Source organism: Cetorhinus maximus, chromosome 9 (assembly GCF_964194155.1).
Source record: "Cetorhinus maximus chromosome 9, sCetMax3.hap1.1, whole genome shotgun sequence".
In the NCBI taxonomy this organism is placed as follows: Eukaryota; Metazoa; Chordata; class Chondrichthyes; order Lamniformes; family Cetorhinidae; genus Cetorhinus; species Cetorhinus maximus.
Window position 1 is genome coordinate 86,858,378 of NC_135887.1, and position 15,430 is coordinate 86,873,807.

General features: G+C 42.0%; 1 protein-coding gene across 1 annotated transcript in view; it reads right to left on the reverse strand.

The window, feature by feature from the left end:
- Window positions 1–3,847: 3,847 nt before the first annotated feature.
- The window catches only part of ddb1 (damage-specific DNA binding protein 1), an 84,985-nt gene continuing 73,402 nt past the window's right edge, over window positions 3,848–15,430 (reverse strand). Inside the window, exons 25-27 of the mRNA XM_078549013.1 lie at window positions 10,235–10,337; window positions 7,783–7,906; window positions 3,848–4,423 (exon numbers count right to left, since the gene is read on the reverse strand). Of these exons, the coding sequence (XP_078405139.1) occupies window positions 4,340–4,423; window positions 7,783–7,906; window positions 10,235–10,337 (311 nt within the window). The 3' untranslated portion in view covers window positions 3,848–4,339. The remainder of the gene's footprint in view (window positions 4,424–7,782; window positions 7,907–10,234; window positions 10,338–15,430) is intronic.

Below are 15,430 nucleotides of genomic sequence, written 5' to 3' on the forward strand. Positions count from 1 at the left end.
CTAACTTGTGGAAAAACCATTCCCTTTCTGGCAGCATTCCAGCATACTAATTCAAAACAATCTGTAGTTAATAGGAGTGAATTAGCTACTGTAGCATCTTTTATAGTGATCATTGTTTACTTTTACACATTTTGTGCCTATAAAGGTAATGGATTTTAGGTTTTGGGACATGGAACAGCTTCCATTCTGGGCTAAAAACAAAAAGCTAAAAGCTACTGCGGATGCTGGAAATCCAAAACAAAAACAGAATTACCTGGAAAAACTCAGCAGGTCTGGCAGCATCGGCGGAGAAGAAATCAGTTAACGTTTCGAGCCTTCATGGCCCTTCGGCAGAACTGAAGCATAGTTAGAAGAAGGGAGAAATATAAATTGGTTTAAGGTGGGTGGGAGGCGGGGGGTGGGGGGGAGAGAGAGACATTGAGGGTGTGGTGATTGTGGAGATGAGCAGATAATCAAAAGATGTCACAGACAAAAGGGTCAAAGAGGTGTTGAAGGTGGTGATATTTGTCTGAGAAAAGTGCTAATTAAGAATGGAAGACAGGATATTCAAAGTACAGCTCTAGTGGGGGTGGGGTGGAAAGATTAACAAGGTTTTAGTTTTAGATTTAAAAATAATGGAAATAGGTGGGGAAAGAAGAATCTATATAAATTATTGAAAAAAAAGCGGGGGGGGGGGGGGGGGAGATGGGGGGAGGGGGAGTTTAAGATCTAAAGTTGTTGAATTCAATATTCAGCCCAGAAGGCTGTAAAGTGCCTAGTCAGAAGATGAGGTGCTGTTCCTCCAGTTTGCGTTGGGCTTCACTGGAACAATGCAGCAAGCCAAGGACAGACATGTGGGCAAGAGAGCAGGGTGGAGTGTTAAAATGGCAAGCGACAGGGAGGTTTGGGTCTTTCTTGCGGACAGACCGCAGGTGTTCCGCAAAACGGTCGCCCAGTTTGCGTTTGGTCTCTCCAATGTAGAGGAGACCGCATTGGGAGCAACGAATGCAGTAGACTAAGTTAGGGGAAATGCAAGTGAAATGCTGCTTCACTTGAAAGGAGTGTTTGGGCCCTTGGACGGTGAGGAGAGAGGAAGTGAAGGGGCAGGTGTTGCATCTTCTGCGTGGGCATGGGGAGGTGCCATAAGTGGGGGTTGAGGAGTAGGGGGTGATGGAGGAGTGGACCAGGGTGTCCCGGAGGGAACGATCCCTACGGAATGCTGTCAGGGGGGGTGAAGGGAAGATGTGTTTGGTGGTGGCATCATGCTGGAGTTGGCGGAAATGGCGGAGGATGATCCTTTGAATGCGGAGGCTGGTGGGGTGATAAGTGAGGACAAGGGGGACCCTATCATGTTTCTGGGAAGGAGAAGGCGTGAGGGAGGATGCGCGGGATATGGGCCGGACACGGTTGAGGGCCCTGTCAACGACCGTGGATGGAAAACCTCGGTTAAGGAAGAAGGAGGACATGTCAGAGGAACTGTTTTTGAAGGTAGCGTCATCAGAACAGATGCGACGGAGGCGAAGGAACTGAGAATGGGATGGAGTCTTTACAAGAAGCGGGGTGTGAGGAGCTGGAGTCGAGGTAGCTGTGGGAGTCGGTAGGCATCTGCTGTCAGTTTTGGCATCGTTGGATGCTGAATAAAGTTTCCTTGGTTCAACCTCAGAATTCCTCTTGTGTCAGTGACATTTTTCCATCTCCCACACCACTCATCCCAGGGCTTCTCTGACTTATCAATTTAGTACTATTAAGAGCAGTTTTTGATGCAAGTCCATTCCCACTAACAACATAATTAAGATCGTCACTGCAAACAGGATCCTTGATGTCAGAGGGAGGAATCTTTCATCCCATTTGAGTCAGATTTGAACCCAGGTTAGAGTATCTAACTGCACAGATCTATCAAGTCCCCCATGGACACAGATTAAAACTGTACTTTATACACTTTGAAACTGAAATTTATTGAAGAAAATAACAGATATTCATTAAAAGGTTCGCGCACAGTGCACATCTGTTCATTATTTATAAAGCAGTTTTATTTTCAGCCTACAAAAGGACACATTTTTTTTGAACAGCCACAATGGGAAGAACTTAAAATTTCTTCCAAGTAATATGAAGGGGACTCTACCTATAAATCAAAGGAAATAGGCACACAACACTGTACTATGCACTGCCCGCATACCATCTTCACAGTGATTCCCTCTCAAGGGATATGAGGCCTGAGTTCACAATAGGCCCTGGAAACAGCTGCAAATAAGAGCAACCATCAGATCATCACCTAGGTTAATGACCAACAGTTCTTATTTTAACCAAAATATCAGCCCACATACAAGGATATGCTCTGGTTAGTGCTTCCACCTTAAAACCAGTGTTTTTGTTGAGTGGGGGAGGGGGTGTATTTCTGCTTAACCCCTTTCTCTCACATTTAGAAATAAATTAAATCCTAAAGCACGTGCTTTGATAAATGCAGCCTCTTGGGGCAAGGGGAGATCCTCAAAACTCAAATTACCAGAATTGGGGCTAACAGAGTTCCACTTGATCTATTAATTAACTTTTGTTCTCCAAGATGTTGCAAACCTGTGTATCTGCAGCATTTTTATTATTTTCACTTCAGAATTTTTAGTATTAAGCATCGTTTAGTTTTTGACCATAAAAGTTTTACATGCAAGACAGACAATATACGGTCAACTGTGAAATCTGAATTCTGAAATTATAATAAACTAATCCCCATACTCCAATCCTTAAGAATGGCACACCTCATCATCGATTTGCATCAATGCAATGCAGAAGTTCTCTCTCATTAGCATTACTACAATGCATAATTAAGACCCATTAGGCAGCTAATGGATTTTGATCTTTTTATATATAGATAATTGACCAAAGCTACTTTCAGATACTCATTGGAGGCTGCACACCACCATTCGTGTCCAAACCTAAGTGTGCCAAGATTGGTGGGGGTGGGGGTGGGGGTGATATATGCCCAATTCTGCAGTGCAAATTTGCCAAGTTTTGCTACTTATTTAGAGGCCTGTAATTAATTATGCTTTCATTTTAAGGCATACTAAGTGACAGTTATAACACTCTGTGTTCTTTACAAAATACTTTGATACTGTCTGGTGCTCGGTCACGGATATATCACAAATAGAAGGTGCTCAAGAACTCCAGGATGTTAACAAAAATGTTTTTACCCCAACAGCTGTCGCAGGCTCATTTTTATAGCATCTCAGCACCAAAAAGTGACATGCCAACTCATGAGTCTTAGGCACACAGTCCAGCAGCACCCAACTATAGTGCTGCATGTGTGCAAATAACTTTTTATTAATTTATATATATATATATTTTTTTTTTACCTATGTTGTTGGTTAATGCACAGGAACGGAACTATTTTCAATTTTAAGCATTCAGTGTCAGCATCAGATACTCCTAGGTCAGGTATAGTATAGGTTAAATTAAAAGTAAAGCTACTTCTACACTTCCAATTATGTGCCTTACTTTAACCTTAATTTCAGAAAACTACTTCCGACTGCATTGCGGTTTTTTAATTTCCCACATCAACCACCTCAGTGAGACAGTCAGCTTGGTGACTATGGATTCAAAGCATTAAGCTGCCCTCGGTTCAACAAGACCAGCATAAAGGACTGGCTTCAGTCTAGCTCAAATTCAATTCTGGTATGATACTTACAGTCAAGAATGAGAAGAATCTTCAATGTGAACTGGATTCAAACTTAAGTACCAGGACATTACTGCAGGAGTGCTAACCTCAATGTGCTACCTCTCTGATTATAAAACTGTAACATCTACTGCCCTCCTTGCAGAAACCACTTTTACACTTTTCATCACAAAGTTTAAAAGAACAATCACTAGGAGCACAGCAGACTCTTAATACATGCATTTATTTGCACTGAGCACTTAGCTAAGGATTAAAGTTGAGCAGCCTTTGACTTGATGCCCAACAGTCCCACATCATTACTTATCATTTCTGCCTATTCCATCGTTTCAAAAACTATAACACATCATATTCATCCTGCTAAGTGCAATGACAATTGCAGAATTAATAATATATCTTCTGGAGGTAACTTTACATTTAATTTTTGGCCCTGTGTAATGCCAGACACTAGGGAAAATGTCATTTTTGTCAGTCTTCCCTGAAGTTCCCTTCCACATGAATAAAGGTGTCCTAACTCAGCAGTTCAGAACAGAGGAGTGATGAAACACAGCTATGAGTGAAGAGGCTTTGCGTCCCAGGCAGTATTGATTCATTTCATGGATGCTTTTGTAGCTGTTCTTACTGTTAATAAAGGATTCACTGCAACCCTCTTATAATACCAGCAATACCACTGAAACTGACAGCACAGCCAGTGCTCAGCTAATGTATTCTGGTCAACTCTTCAACGATTTTTATCAGATCATCTACGGTTGCTTCTCTCTTCATCCCACTGCCGTCATCAATCTGAAAATAAAATCAGTCATGTAAGTGTCTTATGCTCAACAAGCCATGAACCATCCAAGCTTCATCCCTGGTAAAAACACTCAGCTTTAGAATAATCAAGAAAGAAGTGCCAATTACAGACCAGAAGGCTTGCCTACTGGTTGACAACTCTCAAACTCAGCAGGAGATCCTAAACAGTTAGAGCGGATCCTCAACAAAAACAGTTATCATCTTGCTGAGAGTCCTTCAAAAAGGAGTTAGCTAATTATTTGGGTGGAGATGGGATTTCTGGTTGGGTGCATACAAACATATGAATTAGAAACAGGAGTAGGCCATTCGGCTGCTCGAGTCTGCTCTGCCATTTGATAAGATCATAGCTGATCTGACTGTGGCCTGAACTCCACTTTCCTGCCTACACCCTTTTGACACCCTTGTTAGTCAAGAATATATCTAACTCAGCTTTAAAAATATTCAATGATCCTGCATCCACTACTCTTTAGAGAAGAGAATTCCAAAGTCTAGCGACCCTCAGAGAAAAAATAATTCCTCGTCTCCGTCTTAAATGGCAGACCCCTTATTTTTAAACTGTGTCCCCTATTTCTAGTCTTTCCCATAAGGGGAAACATCCTTTCAGCATCCACCCTGTCAAGTCCCCTCAGGATCTTAGATGTTTCAATAAGATTACCTCTCAATCTTCTAAATTCCAATGGATACCAACCTAACCTTGACTCATAAGGAACCCCTTCATCCCAGGAATCAGAGGAGGGAACCTTCTCTGTATTGCTTCTAAAGCAATTGTATTCTTTCTTAACTAAGGAGAACAAAACTATACACAGTACTACAGATGTGGTCTCACCAACACCCTGTACAACTGTGGCAAAACTTCCCTATTTTTATATTCCATTCCCCTTGCAATAAAAGAACATTCCATTTGCCTTCTTAATCACTTGCTATACCTGCATACTAACTCTTTTTGAGATTCATGTACCAGGACACCCAGATCCCTCTGTACCGAATCTCTCTCAATTTAAATAACATGCTGCTTTTCTATTCTTTCTGCAAAAGTGATCAAATTCAAATTTCCCACATTATATTCCATCTGCCAAATTTTTGCTCACTCACTTAACCTATCTTTATCGATTTGCAGACTTTTTTTGCCCTCTACACAACTTACTCTCCTCCCTATCTTAGTGTCATCAACAAATTTTGCAACCAAACTTTCGGACCCTTCATCCAAGTCATTGATACAGATTGTAAATAGTTGAGGCCCCAGCAGTGATTCCTGTGGCACTCACAGGTTACATCTTGCCAACCTGAAAATGACCCGTTTATCCCTACGCTCTGCTTCCTGTTAGCTAACCAATCTCTATCCATGCTAATTTGTTACCCCTATATCATTAGCTATTATTTTGTGTAATAACCTTTGATGTAACTCTTTATCAAATGCCTTTTGGAAATCCAAGTACACATCTACAGGTGCCCCTTTATCCGTGTTGCTTGTTACTTCCTCAAAAAACTCTTAATAAACTAGTCAAACACAATTTCCCTTTTAGCTAGCTCTGTCTTCATATCCTTGTAATTGCCTTTATTTAAATGTAAAACATTAGTCTTAGACCCACTCTTCTCTCCCTCAAACTGAATGCGAAATTCAATCATGTTATGATCAGTGCTATCCAGGGGCTCCTTTACCATGAGGTCATTAATTAATCCTGTCTCATTGCACATTATCAGGTCTAGAATAGCCTGCTCGAAGAAACTGTCCTGAAAACACTCTGCATCTTCCAGGCTACCTTTGCCAGTCTGATTCGTCCAATCTATATATAGATTAAAATCACCCAGCGTTATTGCTGTAGAATGAGACAGTCAAATAACATGGACAGAATGGTTTCTGTACTGTTGAGAACAGTTGTGTTTTGTTGTGGAGATGACCAGGGATCATTAACGGAAATGAGGGGACAGGGAATATTCTAGAGTTTTGTCTCATTATCTTCAGGAGTCAGGGAGTATGTAGCACTTCCCTGAGGAAATGAAAAAGATAAGGCAAAGTCCATGACAAGCTTGTCAATACATAGTCTGTTAAAATAATGAGCCCGATCAGCTAAATATCTTTTTTCTTCTTCCAGGCATTATGTTCTTAATTTGCATTTATCCTCAAGACCATGACATTTCCACTGATGTCTTGTAGAGGAATACACAATGTGTTGCTCTTTGGGGTTCAGGATAAAATTACAAGCCACAGATTGAAGTCTAATCGTTCTACAATTGTAGTCTAAACCATTAAATTGAATTACACATTTTAAATCACTGTCTAACATGAACTACTGCTTTTGAAATGCTCAGTTACAAATCTGTGGATAAATGCAATATGTCTAAATTTTCTTTGGTGAGATTTTACTGCAGTAATTACAACTGCCAGTCTGCAATGCATCCATAAAGAATATTCACACAAGTGACTTCACAATCAATGTACTAAAATGTTAAATCTTAAATCTGTGCACTTCCCGTCAACAATTTTCATTATAAATTCATGTATTCACATTTGTCAAACTGCTGATGTAAACATGTCATGTTGTAATTACACTCTCCCACCAGTGAAGGCACTGCAACACTTCTAGTGCCAGTGAGGGTGTTGTTACAGTGTAACAAGTTTATGTAGGCACTTTCCATTAAAAATCTATGTTAAGGGTGAACACTTTTGCTATTCTGGGAAATTGGAAAATAAACAGGTCATTCTGGAGGTGGCTAAACTAGACTGCTATCCTCAGCAACGTGGTATAGAACAAGCATGTCCCATAACTATGATTTCTCTTGCCTTTGTATGTTGCAGTTGTGTTTGTGCTATCAAGTGGAAAAGGCATTCCCAGTTTATCCCGTATATCACCATCTGCATGTTCATATGCTGTGGGATAATCTTGTTACACCTGGAAAAAGTTAAATATAGTAGCGATGTCTCAAAAGCAAAATACTGCAAGCGCTGGAAATAAAAAAAAACAGTAAATGCTGGAAATACTCAACAGATTCGGCAGCATCTGTGGAGAGAAACTGTTCTTGACAAAAGGTCATCAATCTCTTGGTCCTCTGTCGAGATGCTACCTGATCTGCTGAGTATTTCCAGCATTTTCTGTTTTTAATAGTGATGTCTCCTCTGTACAAATGTGGGGAATTTAACATTACATGCAGGTACTTTTGAAGATTGGATTCTTGAGAATTTTCAATTTGGTGATTGGCTTTTCATGCAGAATGGAGCTGTTTTGATGGGTCAGAAGCATAAGATGAAGTGACATCAAGTTTTTGCCAATCGAACAATTAATAATGAGTGTATTAAAACAGCTTTTAATATGAAGGTATTGCATTTAATTAGCTACACAGTCATACATTACCTGTAAGCCTGCAGCCACCTCCTGCATTTTAGGTCGGCTGAGATCCAAGAAACTCTCGATAAGATCTCCATCTATGAATCCTGCAGCAGGTTCAGTTTTTCGTTCAGAGTGAAATGATCTCCAGGTAGAACTAGTTATGGAAGAGTTCTTTTGAACAGCAATTTTTATCATAGAACAGCAAAGACAATCCACATTAGAGCTGCTTTGTACACAACCCCATTTATCTCCTGTCACCATATCCCTCAATCCTGACAGTTCCTGGTGCACAATTTCATAGGGATTCTGAACAAGTTGTGAAAGTGCAAGAATCATGGTTCTGAGAGTTATTCTATAGACATCAGAGAACAATTCCATAGGCAATTAACGTTTTATGAAGTGTTTACTGTCCAACAGCACTATAACACCCCTCATGTTTATAGTGTTTATGTTGGACAAACTGTGGAATTTATACTGCAAATCTGACCATAAAGGTTTGAAAAAAATGCAGAAAGACCTTAGTAAAAATACATATAGAAAAACATTCAAAGCACTGTAAATTTGTGGTTAAAGCCTTATTTAAAATAAGGCTTTCTAGTTAACAGTTAAGTTTTTGACCATAGAGATGATTAGGGCTGTATTTATACTTTTGTTTTATTCATTTACAGGGCGTCACTGGCTACATCAGCATTTATTGCCCATCCCTAACTGCCCTTGAGGTGGCAGTGGTGAGCTGCCTTCTTGAACCACTGACATTTAAATAGTTTCCCTCAGGGATATTTAAAGAACAGGGAAAGGATGTGTACATTTTTACAAGCTACTCAACTCTGTATTGAAAAATATGTGAATATATATATATATATATATACTTGGCAACTATGGTAACTGCCACCTGACAAAGTAGAAAGTTACCCAAGAATGTCCTGTCTACAAAAATCCAATCCAATCAGTCAGTTTATTCTCAATTATCAGTAAGGTGATGAAAAATGTTGTCAACATTACTATACAGCAACACTCACTCCCAAATAACCTGTTCACTGAGGCTCAGTTTCGGATTCAACAAGACCACTTGGCTCCAGAACTTATCACATCCTTGGTCCAAACATGGACAAAAGAGCTGAATTCCAGAGGTGAGGGAAGAGTGATTGTCCTCAACATCGAGGCAGCATTTGAGCAAGTGTGTCACCAAGGAGCCCTGGTATAGTTAAAGTCAATGGGAATCAGGCGAAAAACCCGTTACTGGCTGGAGATCATGATTAGCACAAGGAAGATGGCTGTGGTTGTTGAAGGCCAATTATTTCAGCCCCAGGACGTCACTGCAGGAGTTCCTCAGTTTCGTATCCTGACCCAAGCATCTCCAGTTGCTTCATTCCCTTTATCTTTCCTTTATCATAACATCAGAAATGGGGGTGTTCACTGGTGGCTGCACAGAGTTCAGTTTTAGTCACAACCCATCAGTTAATGAAGCAGTCTGTGTCTGCATGCAGTAAGATGGACAACATTCAAGCATTATAAGTGATAAGTAACATTCATGCCACACTAGTGGCAGGCAATGACCATCTGCAACAAAGGAAAATCTAGCCACATTCCCATGATACTCAGTGGAATTACTACAGCTGAATACCCCCTTTTAACATCTTCTGGGGGGTGGGTAGTTACCATTGACCAGAAACTTAACTGGACTCAGCAGTGGCTATAAGGGCAGGTCAGTGGCTGGTATTCTGCGGTGACTGACTTGCATCCTAACTCCCCAAAAGACTTTCCATCATCTGCAAGGCATAAATCAGGAGTGCAATGGAATACTCTCCTCTTCCTGAACGAATGGAGCTGCCACAACACTCAAGAAGTTCAATACCACCCAGGACAAAGCAGTCTGCTTAATTGGCCCCCCATGCAACACCTTAAACATTTACCCCACCATCGGCAGGAGCTGTCTGCAGTGTGTACCATCTACAAAATGTGCTGCAGAAACTTGCCAAGGATTCTTCACCAACACTTCCCAAATCCAAAATCTCTACCACTGAGAACAAGGGGAGCAGGTACATAGAAGTACCACCTACAAGTTCCTCTCCAAGTCACACACCATCTTGATTTGGAAATATATCATCGTTCCTTCATCATAACTGGGTCAAGAACTTGGAACTCCCTACCTAACAGCACTAGGAGAGTAGCTTCATTAAACAGACTGGAGCAGTTTAAGGCGGCTCAAGGGGAATTAGAGATGTGCAATAAATACTGGCCTTATCAGCGATTACCAACATCTTGTGAATGAATTAAAAAAGTGAAGTATTCTGGGTATCCTGAAGCAGTCCATCAAATGCTACAACTTCCATGACTGAAGATTGCCCCTAGAGTGAATCTAGACCTGCCAAACACCAGATTCTGGGAAGAAATGGGGAGGAGCTGGGCATGCATTCTTTCCTCTTTGATAAAGCCATCAATCTAATACAAACATCTGAATTTGTAGAAAGGATATAATGAATGTTCAATCTTGCCCACGCTCTTGATAACTTTATTCAGTCGATTTTGAACTTCTAAAAGGAAGTTATACCAGCTCTCAGACAACGAGGTAACCAAACCTGTAAAACAGTCAATGAGATAACTAAACCAGTGAAACAAGACTGCTTACATTAAAAGTTTGTTCTAAAAAGTGATGAGATTGCATTATTGATCCTGCTGAGACTGAGAGATTATTCTTCATTGTCTTCTGATTTTTCTTTGTCCATTCCCACTTAGATTTTTGGGAGACTTTATCTCAATTGTTTTGATAATGTCTTTTTGCCCCTACAGCTATAAGCACAAGTTTCCATTTGGAAACTCCCTTATATCCGGGTTTTACTCAGAATATCAGGCAGCTTATTTTTTAGTATACAAGGACCTTATCCTGCTAGTTCGGCTTTAGCCAACAACACCACTTCACCCAAAGGAATGACTGATAAGATTCAGGAACTCTACATCTGGACAGCTCCCCTTATTGGGTCTCCAAACTAAGTGTTCCGCATCTACTGTGCTTGTAACGAGAAGTAAGTACTAAATTCTTTCAAAGCGTTGGCTTTGTGGACGGTATTAAATACTAACTACTTAAGTGCACTAAACTTTCTTGTACGCAGTTGTGTGGGACTTGTCACTGGAATCGCACTGCATGTATTAACTCTGATAAATCCTGTTTTGGAGCTAGCCAGCTTGTGGAGGGCTGTTTTGAAAACCAAACTTCTGTATTCAATCGTGGCTTCCAAAAGGGCATTGGAAAATTATTTGAAGAGAAAAGATTTGCACGGTTATGGAAAGACAAGAGAGAGAGGCTAGCTGACTTACTCGTGCAGAGAACAGTCACAGACGTGATGGGCTGAATGGCCCATGTAATGATTTTATGCTTCTACAGCCATCTAGAACCGGAGAGACTCACTTAACTAGAAACTGAGTGGGTTAGCCCTGCCATCTCAATGGCAGTGATGTTGCCTGCTGCGATCTGATCTGTATCCACATAGAATCAAATAATAGGCGTAGCGGTATTGTCAATGGACAAGTAATCCAGTGACCAAGGTTCAAATCCCATCATGGCAAATGGTGAAATTTGAATTCAATAAAAATCTGGAATTAAAAGTCTAATGATGACCATGAAACTATTGTCGATTGTCATAAAAACCCACCTGGTTCACTAATATCCTGTAGGGAAGGAAATCTGCCGTCCTTACCTGGCCGGCTTATGTGTGACTCCAGATCCACAGCAATGTTGTTGACTCTTAACTGCCCTCTGAAATGGCCTAGCAAGCCACTTAGTTGTAACAAACCATTAGAAAGTCAATAAGGAATGAAGTCACCCGGCATCGAGCCAGGCACCGGAAACGACAATGGCAAACTCAGCCCTGTCGACTCTGCAAAGTCCTCCTTACTGACATCTGTGGGATGCCAAAATTGGGAGAGCTGTCTCACAGACTAGTCAAGCAACAGCCTAACATAGCCATACTAATAGAATCATACTTTACAAATAATGTCCCAGACACCACCATCACCATCTCTGTGTATGTCCCACCGTCAGGACAGACCCAGCAGAGGTGGCACAATGGTATGCAGTCAGGAGGGAGTTGCCCTGGGAATCCTCAACATCGACTCCCGGTCCCATGAAGTCTCATGGCATCAGGTCAAATATTGGCAAGGAAATCTCCTGCTGATTACCACGTACTGCCATCCCCTCTCCTCAGTTGTTGAAGCAGTACTCCTCCATGTTGAACACCACTTGGAAGAAGCACCAACAGTGGCAAGGGCACAGAAAGAATTCTGGGTGGGGGACTTCAATGTCCATCACCAAACGTGGCTTGGTAGCACCACGACTGACCGAGCCCTAAAGGACAGAGCTGCTAGACTGAGGTCTGCAGCTGATGGTGAGGGAACCAACAGGGAAAAGCATATTTGACCGAATTCTCACCAAACTGTCTGGCACAGGTGCGTCTGTTCATGACAGTGTCAGCAGGAGTGACCACCACACAGTCCTTGTGGAGATGAAGTCCCGTCTTCATATTGAGGATGCCCTCCATCGTGTTGTGTGGCACTACCAACATGCTAAATGGGATAGATTTCAAACAGACCTAGCAACACAAGACTAGGCAACCATGAGGTGCTGTGGGCCGTTGGCAGCAGTATTGTATACAACCACAACATGTAACCTCATGGCCTGGCATATCCCCTACTCTACCATTACCATCAAGACAGGGGATCAACCCAGGGGATCATCCTTGGTTCAATGAAGAATCCAGGAGGGCATGCCAGGAGCAGCACCAGGCATACCTAAAACTGAGGTGTCAACCTGGTGAAGTTACAACACAGGACTACTTGCGTGCCAAACAGCATAAGCAGCAAGCAATAGACAGAGCTAAGCAATTCCATACCAACGTATCAGATCTAAGCTCTGCAGTCCTGCCGCCTCCAGTCATGAATGGTGGTGGACAATTAAACAACTCACTGGAGGAACAGGCTCCACAAATATCTCCATCCTCAAAGAAGCCCAGCACATCAGCAAAAAGATAAGGCTGAAGCATTTGCAACAATCTTCAGCCTGAAGTGCCGTGTAGATGATCCATATTGGCCTCCTACAGAGGTCCCCAGCATCACAGATGCCAGTCTTCAGCCAATCTGATTCACTCCACAAGATATCAAGAAACAACTGAGGCTACCGAATACTCCAAAGGTTATGGGCCCTGACAATATTCCAGCAATAGTACTGAAGATTTGTGCTCCAGAACTTGATATGCCCCTAGCCAAGCTGTTCCAGTACAGCTACAACACTGGCATCTACCTAGCAATATGGAAAATTGCCCAGGTATGTCCTGTACACAAGAAGCAAGACAAATCCAATCCGGCCAATTACATCAGTCTACTTGCGGTCAGGAATGGAAGGGGTCATCAACAGTGCTATGAAATGAAGTGGCACTTGCTTAGCAGTAACCTGCTCACTGACGCTCAGTTTGGGTTCTGCCAGGGTCACTCAGCTCCTGAACTCATTGCAGCCTTGGTTCAAATATGGGCAAAAGAGCTTAACTCCAGAGGTGAGGATAACTGCCCTTGACATCAAGGCAGCATTGACAGAGTGTGGCATCAAGGAGCCATAGCAAAACTGGAGTCAATGGGAAGTGAAGGACAACTGTCCATTGGTTAGAGTCATACCTAGCACAAAGGAAGATGGTTGTGGTTGTTGGAGGTCAATCATTTTTGTTCCAGGACATAACTACTGAAGTTCCTCGGGGTAGTGTCCTAGGCCCAACCATCTTCATAACCTTCCTTCCATGAGGTCAGAAGTGGGGATGCACACTGATGATTGCACAATGTTCAACACCATTTGCGGCTCCTCAGATGCTGAAGCAGTCCATGTCCAAACCCAACAAAACCTGTTCAATATCCAGGCTTGGGCTGTCAAGTGGCAAGGTTCCAGTGGATTAGGAAAATGCTAATATAATGCCCTTATTCAAAAAGAGGGGGGGAAAGGCTGAAAGTAGGAAACTATAGACCAGTTAGTTTAATGCCTGTCATTGGGAAATTGTTGGAATCCATTATTAAGGTAGTAGTAATGGGGCATCTGGAAAGTCAAAATGCAAACCATCAGAGTCAGTATGGTTTTATGAAGAGTAAATCGTGTTTGACTAATTTGCTAGAGTTCTTTGAAGACATGACAAGCAAAGTGGATAATGGGGATCCTGTAGATGTATTATGTCTGGACTTCCAGAAGGCCTTTGATAAGGTGCCGCACAAAAGATTAATACACAAGATAAGATCACACGGAGTTAAGGGTGATGTATTAGCTTGGATAGAGGATTGGCTAACCAACAGAAAGCAGAGAGGTGCGATAAATGGGTCTTTTTCTGGATGGCAAGCTGTAACTAGTGGGGTGCCACAGGGTTCGGTCCTTGGGCTCCAACTGTCTACAATCTATATTCATGACTTGGATTCAGGGATAGAAGGTACTGTAGCTAAATTTGCAGGTGACACCAAAATGGGTGGGAAAGTAAGTTGCAACGAAGAAATAAGAAATTTGCAAATGGATATGGTGAACGGGCCAAAATTTGGCAGATGGGGTTTAACGGGGATAAGTGTGAGGTTATCCATTTTGGTCGGAAGAATAAAAAGGTGACTTATTATTTAAATGGAGAGAAACTTCAGAATGCTTCAGTGCAGAGGGATCTGGGCGTCCTCGTGCATGAATCGCTGAAAGCTAGTATGCAAGTACAGCAGGTAATAAGGAAGGCAAAAGGAATTTTGGTATTTATTGCAAAAGGAATAGAGTATAAAAATAGGAAAGTGTTGTTGCAACTGTACAAGGCATTGGTGAGACCACGCCTGGGGTACTGTGCACAGTTTTGGTCCCCTTACTTGAGAAAGGATGTAGTTGCATTGGAGGCGGTTCAGAGGAAGTTCACTAGATTGATTCCAGAGATGTGGGGCTTGTCTTATGAGGAGAGATTGAGCAGTTTAGGCCTATACTCACTAGAGTTTAGAAGGATGAGGGGGGATCTAATTGAGGTATATAAGATGCTAAGGGGGATAGACAAAGTAGACGTGGAGCAGATGTTTCCCCTTGTGGGCATTCTAGAATGAGAGGCCATAGTTTTAGGCTAAGGGGTGGTAGATTTAAATCAGAGATGAGGAGGAACTACTTTTCTCAAAGGGTCCTGAATCTGCGGAATTCACTACCTCAGAGTGCAGTGGATACCGGGAAGCTGAATAAATTTAAGGAGATAGACAAGTTTTTAATTAGTAACGTGTTGAAAGGTTATGGGGAGAGGGCGAGAAATTAGAGTTGAGGCCGAAATGAGATCAGCCATGATCGTATTGAATGGCAGGGCAGGTTTGAGGGGCTGAATTGCCTACTCCTGCTCCTAGTTCTTATGTTCTAAGTAACATTCACGCCACACAAATGCCAGGCAATGACCATCTCCAACAAAGGAATCTAACCATCGCCCCATGACATTCAATGGCATTACCATGACTGAATCCCCCACTATCAATATCCTGGGGGATTAAAACTGACCAGAAACTGAACTGGACTAGCCATATAAATACTGTGGCTATAAGAGCAGGTCAAAAACGAGGAATCCTCTGGCGAGTAACTTACCTTCTGACTTCCCAAAGCCTGTCCACCATCTACAAGGCACAAGTCAGGAGTGTAATGGAATACTCTCCA